Source organism: Dendrobates tinctorius, unplaced genomic scaffold (assembly GCF_039654945.1).
Source record: "Dendrobates tinctorius isolate UK_male_01 unplaced genomic scaffold, ASM3965494v1 ptg000213l, whole genome shotgun sequence".
Lineage (NCBI taxonomy): Eukaryota > Metazoa > Chordata > Amphibia > Anura > Dendrobatidae > Dendrobates > Dendrobates tinctorius.
Window position 1 is genome coordinate 367,440 of NW_027361880.1, and position 8,175 is coordinate 375,614.

At 46.1% G+C, this 8,175-nt stretch overlaps 2 protein-coding genes across 5 annotated transcripts in view; one reads left to right on the forward strand and one right to left on the reverse strand.

Annotated features, from left to right (window-relative positions):
* The window catches only part of OSGEP (O-sialoglycoprotein endopeptidase), a 54,477-nt gene extending 52,306 nt beyond the window's left edge, over positions 1 to 2,171 (reverse strand). The window contains exon 1 of one of the 2 annotated variants that reach the window (XM_073554739.1): positions 2,032 to 2,171. The gene's annotated coding sequence lies outside the window, so the exon portion shown is untranslated. Of the gene's footprint in view, positions 1 to 1,991 lie in introns of both variants that reach the window. The other variant, XM_073554738.1, reaches the window with a different exon arrangement.
* Positions 1,750 to 7,244, forward strand: APEX1 (apurinic/apyrimidinic endodeoxyribonuclease 1). 3 transcript variants are annotated; one of them, XM_073554745.1, is made up of 5 exons: positions 1,750 to 1,967; positions 3,434 to 3,558; positions 3,643 to 3,812; positions 3,909 to 4,101; positions 5,798 to 7,244. In XM_073554745.1, the coding sequence occupies exons 2-5, from the start codon at positions 3,495 to 3,497 to the stop codon at positions 6,310 to 6,312; spliced, it is 942 nt and encodes a 313-aa protein (XP_073410846.1). In that variant the 5' UTR covers positions 1,750 to 1,967; positions 3,434 to 3,494; the 3' UTR covers positions 6,313 to 7,244. The 3 variants fall into 3 exon arrangements, with proteins under 3 accessions (XP_073410846.1, XP_073410845.1, XP_073410844.1); XM_073554744.1 differs by lacking the exon at positions 1,750 to 1,967 and adding an exon at positions 2,039 to 2,172; XM_073554743.1 differs by lacking the exon at positions 1,750 to 1,967 and adding an exon at positions 2,048 to 2,182.
* Positions 7,245 to 8,175: the final 931 nt, after the last annotated feature.

Genomic DNA, 8,175 nt, shown 5'->3' on the forward strand with positions numbered 1-8,175 from the left:
ATTGGGGTATCAGGTGCAGTAATAGGGACACATACAGCAGCAGCTCAGCATTGGGGTATCAGGTGCAGTAACAGGGACACATGCGGCAGCAACGGCTCAGCATTGGGGTATCAGGTGCAGTAACAGGGACACATGAGGCAGCAGCGGCTCAGCATTGGGGTATCAGGTGCAGTAACAGGGACACATGCGGCAGCAGCGGCTCAGCATTGGGGTGTCAGGTGCAGTAACAGGGACACATGCGGCAGCAGCGGCTCAGCATTGGGGTATCAGGTGCAGTAACAGGGACACATGCGGCAGCAGCGGCTCAGCATTGGGGTATCAGGTGCAGTAACAGGGACACATGCGGCAGTAGCGGCTCAGCATTGGGGTATCAAGTGCAGTAATAGGGACACATACGGTAGCAGCGGCTCAGTATTGGGGTACCAGGTGCAGTAATAGGGACACATACGGCAGCAGCGGCTCAGCATTGGGGTATCAGGTGCAGTAATAGGGACACATACGGCAGCAGCGGCTCAGCATTGGGGTATCAGGTGCAGTAATAGGGACACATACGGCAGCAACGGCTCAGCATTGGGGTATCAGGTGCAGCAATAGGGACACATACGGCAGCAGTGGCTCAGCATTGGGGTATCAGGTGTAGCAATAGGGACACATACGGCAGCAGCGGCTCAGCATTGGGGTATCAGGTGCAGTAATAGGGACACATACGGCAGCAGCGGCTCAGCATTGGGGTATCAGGTGCAGTAATAGGGACACATACGGCAGCAGCGGCTCAGCATTGGGGTATCAGGTGCAGTAATAGGGACACATACGGCAGCAGCGGCTCAGCATTGGGGTATCAGGTGTAGTAATAGGGACACATACGGCAGCAGCGGCTCAGCATTGGGGTATCAGGTGTAGTAATAGGGACACATACGGCAGCAGCGGCTCAGCATTGGGGTATCAGGTGTAGTAATAGGGACACATACGGCAGCAGCGGCTCAGCATTGGGGTATCAGGTGCAGTAATAGGGACACATACGGCAGCAGCGGCTCAGCATTGGGGTATCAGGTGCAGTAATAGGGACACATACGGCAGCAGTGGCTCAGCATTGGGGTATCAGGTGTAGTAATAGGGACACATACGGCAGCAGTGGCTCAGCATTGGGGTATCAGCAGGATGAGGGGTTTGCACAGGATAGATGGTGATGGAGCTGGAATATGAGAAATGAAACATGTTGTTGTATTCTCTGCAGCCGAGTCCTGGCTGGAGGAGTCGTCATGTCGGTCTAGGACAGATGGAAAAGGCGTGAAAAGTGAACGATTCCATCAGAAAGAATGTCATCTGTAAGTCACCAACTATAACTGTACAGTAATCACTTATATGTTCTTCAGGACTGTTTTTTACCACTGACCATATGGTGGTAATATTCATTTTGGTCTTTATATAGGGATTATTATCAGTAACAGCGCAATTATCTCCTACATCCACTATTAGGGGGCGTCACCCAGTTGTAATCAAGGTTACCTGGCTAGGGGCCCACTCAGAAGTTTCGCCCCCTCTGAACCAAAACCCGAGCTACGCCTCTGCAGCCAATTAGTGACCATTGATTGGCTGCAGCCTTTAGTATGCAGTTAGAGGGGACGCCTGTTTAGGAAAGGAGTACAATTTATTTTGTATTATTATGCACCTTCTGGAGATTCAGAAAGGAGCGTCCAGTAGTGGAAAACCTGACAGGACTTGTTCGTCAGTACTTCTTGGTGCAGTAGCCAATAGTGGCCAGCAGAGGGCTTCTCACAAGGGCCAAGGGAACCCCTGCACCAATATCCTTACCAATGTGCCGGCCACTTCTGCACCATAATAGTGCAGGCCTGAGCGCCATCAGTGCACAAACCCCATTCCCCTGGAAGAGCAGTGCGTTATGCCCCATATATGCCCGCTGGGAGAAGCTACAGGAATGGCCGCCATTAATAAACATGGATACCGAGGTAGTGGGGTCCTCTCCCCGGTACCTTGCTGCCCTCCTCCTCGGTCACCACACGTGTACGGTACCTGCACTCGGAAGCTCCGCCCTTCCCGCCGGCAGCACCACGTGCTTCTGTTGTGTCCCGCTTCCCACGACGTGTTTCCGGGCAGCCTCGTGTGGACTCAGCTTTTCCTCCCGTGTCTTTGTGTGGATCGTCCCCGGGTTCGGTGGGTGCACGTATGTACCGGGCTGTGGGCCTAATGCCACCATTCTCCATCTGTCAGCCGTATTGACAAGGGAATGGCGGACACCGTGTGATCTGATTACCGGGGATTTCAGGGGGCTTCATTTTGCCATTTCTCGCCCATTCGTCCAGTATCAGTCCCACAGTCTCCCACCTCCCTGCTTGCTGTCCTGTGATCGGAGTTGTGTGCAAGGATGTGGGGATTAGCCGCAGTTTCCACACGTTTCATTAGGATTTTGGGGAGACTTCCCTCCATTTGCGGAGTGACAGCGGTAATTCCACTCACAGGGTGGATTTTACAGTCTGCACGTGGGTCAAGGGGATCCTGTGACTAGATCCATTCTGGCCAGACCACGGGTCGTATAGGTCCGAGCCTCGCTGTGCGATTGCAGCCGGTGTGGACAGACGTCTGAAGTCATTTTGGGTGTACCTGACCAAGCAGTAAAACATCCCGCTCACATCGCTCGAGGACTCAGCACCATGAATTCCCTGACAGTTTCCGCCAGATGAGGATGTACACAGCCCCTTAAGGAGGTCGTTTACCCCCGTTATATTTTTCTACAAGTGGACCAAGCACCGCCTGAAACCAAGCGTTACATATACCCCCCACTGATCCCTATCTGTCTTCTGTAGCGGGGACAGGTACATGAGCGCTGCAGCCAATCATGTAGAAGCAACAGCCTTAGTAAACGGCCCCTATGACCTTTCTGCAATCTCCAGATTGTACTTTATAGAGCTCAGGATCCCTCAGGAAGGACGGTTGTGGGCAGATGTATTATTAGGGGGCTTTCACATTGGGGCATACGTTCAATTCCCCTCTCACAACAGGATCCTGACCTATGGCACCGACTGGGCCATAGACTATAATGGTGCCGACTGAGCAGATGTGCTGTCTGCTGTGCATCGTTATCAGGAGTGTATGCTTACAGGAGGCAGATACCCAACCGTAGTAAAAAATGTGCTGAAAATCTCGGCGTATACACGAGTATATGCGGTAATATAATTTGTTTTTTTTCCCCATGAGCTGGAATCGGAGGTGTATATACCATACACTCAGTGTGAGTTCCCCAAAAACCGGCCTATTAGAAGATGCAGCCTTGTCCATCAATCGTCAATTGCGCGTAATTCTGTTGACGATTGGAGGCAGCAGAGTTGCATCCCTTGACAAACTGGTGGCAGCAGTGGATCGGCGCGACTCTCCCTGGTGTCATCCTTGACATACAGCATTATTTACTTTTGAACAGGTGCAAATACAAGACGCTCCGATCCTTGCTGTATCCACGTCTGATCTCTTTGATAATCAGAATGCCTAAAAGAGGAAAGAAGGATGACATCAAGTGTGAGACGGAGTCTTCTGTACAAGATGAGGGTAGGTGAAGTGTCGGGTGGCGTATGGATATATTCCAGCTATTTGTAGCCTTTAGAGTTCATCATTTGCCTGTTCATTTATCAGAACCTGAAAAAAAGAAAGGAAAGAAGGGAGGTAAGGAAGCCGAACCCGTGATCCTGTATGAGGATGCCCCTGACAAACTGACCACTGCAGATGGCAAGAAGTCCACACTGAAGATCAGCTCCTGGAATGTTGATGGTATTAGAGCATGGGTCAAAAAAGACGGTTTAACGGTAGGTGCACCGTGCATTACGTAATTTTTCCTGTGGTTGCTGTACTATTACCAGCTGTGGCTTTTGTATAATGCGTTTTTTTTATACGCTGCACAGTGGGTACGAGAAGAGGATCCTGACATCCTCTGTCTTCAGGAGACAAAGTGTGCAGAGAAGGCTCTCCCTGCAGACATTAAGGAAATGCCGGAGTACCCCCATAAGTATTGGGCCTGTTCTGATGAAAAGGAGGGTTACAGCGGAGTGGCGATGCTTTGTAAAGAGAAGCCTCTGGATGTCTCGTATGGCATTGGTAAGTGTATTCGGGCAATTTTCAGCTACACTTCCTCTGTGCAGACGTCTGATATCTTGGATCGCGGCATGCACATTTGGAAATGTGGGCAAAGTCTGAATATTTAAACCCTGTTGGCACTCTCATGTCACTGTGGGGAGTAGTTTACTGTGAAGATCCCAGCTAAAAATGAATTTCTGAGACATAGTGAAATTTCTTTTCAAAGTATAAGTAAACTTTTAAAGAAAAACTTGTCGTGTGATAGCCAATGTTCAGTAGTTTTGATCAGGGGCCCCCACCAATTAGTGAAAGGAAGGGGCAAAAGTGTTCAGCTGATCCTCAAGCTGTTTATTGTCCCTTAGACTTTAAATTGAGCCCCTACACAGCCTTGCTGGAACCCGAGGATAAACAGTACGTCTACAGCGGTTGGTGAGAGTTTTGAGATCCAGACTAAAGGCCCCGTCTCAATAAGCGATCTCTGTAGCGAGATCGCTGCTGAGTCACAACTTTTGTGACGTAACAGCGATCTCACCAGGGAGATCGCTGTGTGTGACAGCGATCAGCGAGCGGCCCCCCTGCCGGTATCGCTGATCGCTGGAAGAAACCTCTGGACATTTCTTTGGTCGCTGGTCTCCCGCTGGCCAGCACGCATCGCTGCGTGTGACAGGCGGGAGACCAGCGATCAGGTGTAAAAAATAATAAAAAAAATATAGTTATTCTCACCTTCCGACGTCCCGTTCAGCCATCTTGCCTCTCTCCACGCTCCGGTCCCAGTGATCCTTTGCACGAATGATCGCGAGACTTTGTTATCCCTCGAGACCGTGACATCTCGCGGTCATTCTCGCAAAGGATCACTGGGACCGGAGCGTGGAGAGAGGCGGGAATGCTGCGCGGGACGTCGGAAGGTGAGAATAACTTTATTTTTTATTTTTATTCTATTTTTTACAGCGATGGCAAGCGATGCCGGGCGCTCGGCATCGCTGTGCTGATCGCTGGTGAAGCTGTCTGTGTGGAAGCTCACCAGTGATCACATAGCGACTTACTAGCTATCCCCTGACACGTTGATATCGGTGTCGGGATCGCTGGTAAGTCGCTTAGTATGACGGGGCCTTAAGGCCTAGTTCATATGATCAGGATTTGGTCAGTATGTTAAGTCAGTATTTGTATGCCAAAGTCAGGAGTGGAAAAGTATAATAGAAACACCTCACCACTTCTGTATTTTTCAGCCACTGAATGCTTACCAAATACTGAACGTGTGAACGTAGACTTATGCTGGACAAAGCTAGTGAATAATGATTTTTTATTTTGTGTCTTATTCATTATTGCATTTGTGCTTCTCGTGTCTACTTTTTCTCCTCGCCATTTGCTCGTTTTTTAAAGTTTATTTTGTGTTCATCTGTACCCCTTCCTGTTTTTTATGTTTGTCATTGTAGGCAGGTAATGGAGTTTCCAGATGTTTTCGTGTGGATTCATCAACTATGACTTTTTAAAAAGTTGCAAAATGTTTGTGCAAATGTACAGTACTCCAGTTCCAGTCTAAAGAAATTTTATGTGTGCAACTTTTGCATCATTTTAGCCACAAAAAATAAAGTGCCACTTTTGCTCTAAAAAGTAGCTAAAATGATTAGGCAAAAATTAAGTATCGACAGTTTGTCACATACATTTACGGTACTTTTTCATGTTTCTAACCTTGTTTTTCTAACTTTTTTTTTACCAGGGATTGAGGAGCACGATAAGGAGGGTCGCGTGATCACTGCTGAGTTTGACGCCTTCTATTTGGTTGCTGCTTATGTTCCCAACTCCAGCCGCGGCCTTGTACGCTTAGATTACCGCCAGCGCTGGGATGTAGACTTCCGTGCTTATTTAAAGGAATTAGACAGCAAAAAGCCACTCATCTTGTGCGGTGACTTAAATGTTGCGCATCAGGAGATTGACTTAAAGAACCCCAAGACCAACAAGAAAACCCCTGGATTCACTCCCCAGGAGAGAGAGGGATTTGGAGCACTGCTGGATGAAGGCTTCATAGACAGCTTTCGTCAGCAGTACCCCGACAAGCAGTATGCGTACACCTTTTGGACTTATATGATGAATGCTCGGGGCAAGAATGTTGGCTGGAGATTGGATTACTTTGTCCTGTCAAAAGCTTTGCTTCCAGCCTTGTGTGACAGCAAGATCAGGAGCAAAGCCATGGGAAGTGACCACTGCCCAATAACCCTTTATATGGCCATGTAAAGGCTACTTTTGGTGACCCTAGACATACTGTATGGACGTTTACCTTGAACTATGCTATAAGTATAGCACTTGGCATGGTAAACTGCAATACACCTCTCTACTTGACAATGAAAATATAGTTAAGCGCATTGATATTCTGTGATTTCAGACCGTACCATTATACTGGCCTGTATAATCTAGATTTGCCAAAAAATGGCCATCAAAAGTGATATTGACTTAGTCATGGTCATGTAAAGGTTAATGATGAATATTGGTCATGAGATTAGGGCAAGCTTGGTGGTGAATTTCTTTTATTTGGCTTTTGCCATGTAGTGTTTGACTATGAAAAAATAAAAGTTTTGTTTTTCTATTTCTTTAAATCTTTTTCAGAGTTGGATCATCGTGGGTCAGATTGGTTACTTTTATGTACTACAAGAAAGCATAAAGTTTGCAAGGGCTATTCATCCAGGCTTTTTCTTCATTTGTGATGGAGATGTTAGGGCTTATTCACACGTAAGTATTTGGTCAGTATTATGTTAGTATTTGTATGCTAAAACCAGGAGTGAAACCTACAGAAAAAAACTACAATTGAAAGACTGACATCTGTTCTTTGTTGAGGAAACACTTCTGGTTCTGGCATACAAATACTGATAAAAGCTATTGATGTGTGAATAAAGCCTTACTCTGTAACACACGTGGTAAACATGCTGCTAGCATTCCTATGCAGTGGGATATTGGTGACCAAGAAAAGATTACAAAAAATAGGAAAATTAATATTTTAGTAATTTTTCTGAAAACACATTTTGGGCATTCTCATATTTTTAGTTTTTGATTTTTTTTTTTAATTATTTTATTAGTTTATTATTTCGCTATATAGAGGATTAATCTCTTTTTTAAAAGTACTTGGTTAAGAATGTTTGGTGCTTACTATAGAATAAAAAATCTCTGAAATATGTCAGTGTCTGTGGCTTTGTATAATGTGTTAAGAGTACTTGACATTGGCGCTGATTCATGAAGGTGTTTTTGGCAGAATTTGACAGGTCCCCTTATCTACATGAATCGGGTTCAAGTGGTTTTCTCTTTTTGTTAGGTTACGTACAGACGAAAACCGGTGTGGTTTCAGTCACCGTTCTGCCTATTGGGAGCGGTGACTGTAACTGTGCCCCCGACACTGACTGGCAGCCAGCCCTAATAGTGAGCCTGCTGTCAGTTCTGGGGGCACGGTTACAGTCATCGCTCTCTGTACAATGAGCGGTGACTGAAACTGCGCCGGTGCCGGTGAATGGAATCCGAATGCTGATGGGGGAGGGGGGTAAAATGCTAATTTCCTCTGGGCAGTGGGGCTCTAAGTGATGGCGCCGCATGTTGTCACAGCGCTATTAACCTACAGATTAACCCCATGTCTGCAAGTTAGTAGTATTTTATGACAGATTCCCTTTAAGTGACTAAAAGCCCATGTGGCTAGTGTGAAAATTGCAAGATTTCTAGTTTTTAATATAAAATTGGCAATTTTTTTCAAATACATTTAATACAAAGACCTAACAAACAATAAGTCATGTTCTAGTTAAAGCTTCTCTTTAAAGCAACTTTGATCTATCATAGAAATGATTCCATAAATATGTAATGCTTAATGCCGTGTCTCCTTCTCCTGGTCTTGTCATTTTTATGTTTTTCCCCAGGCACTAAAAATGGTTTATTAATAATCTTAGCACACAAAATGTAGCAAACTGCAAAGTTTTGGCTGCAGACTCTGTGTTCCCTGACCAGCACATCTGAGGTGCTATGCTTTACAGTCACTGTACTATTTGTTTTATGAAAGGACAATAAGTAGATTGTGTATTGAACTTTTGTTATTTAGACCAAAGTTTAAAAATAGTTTTCCTT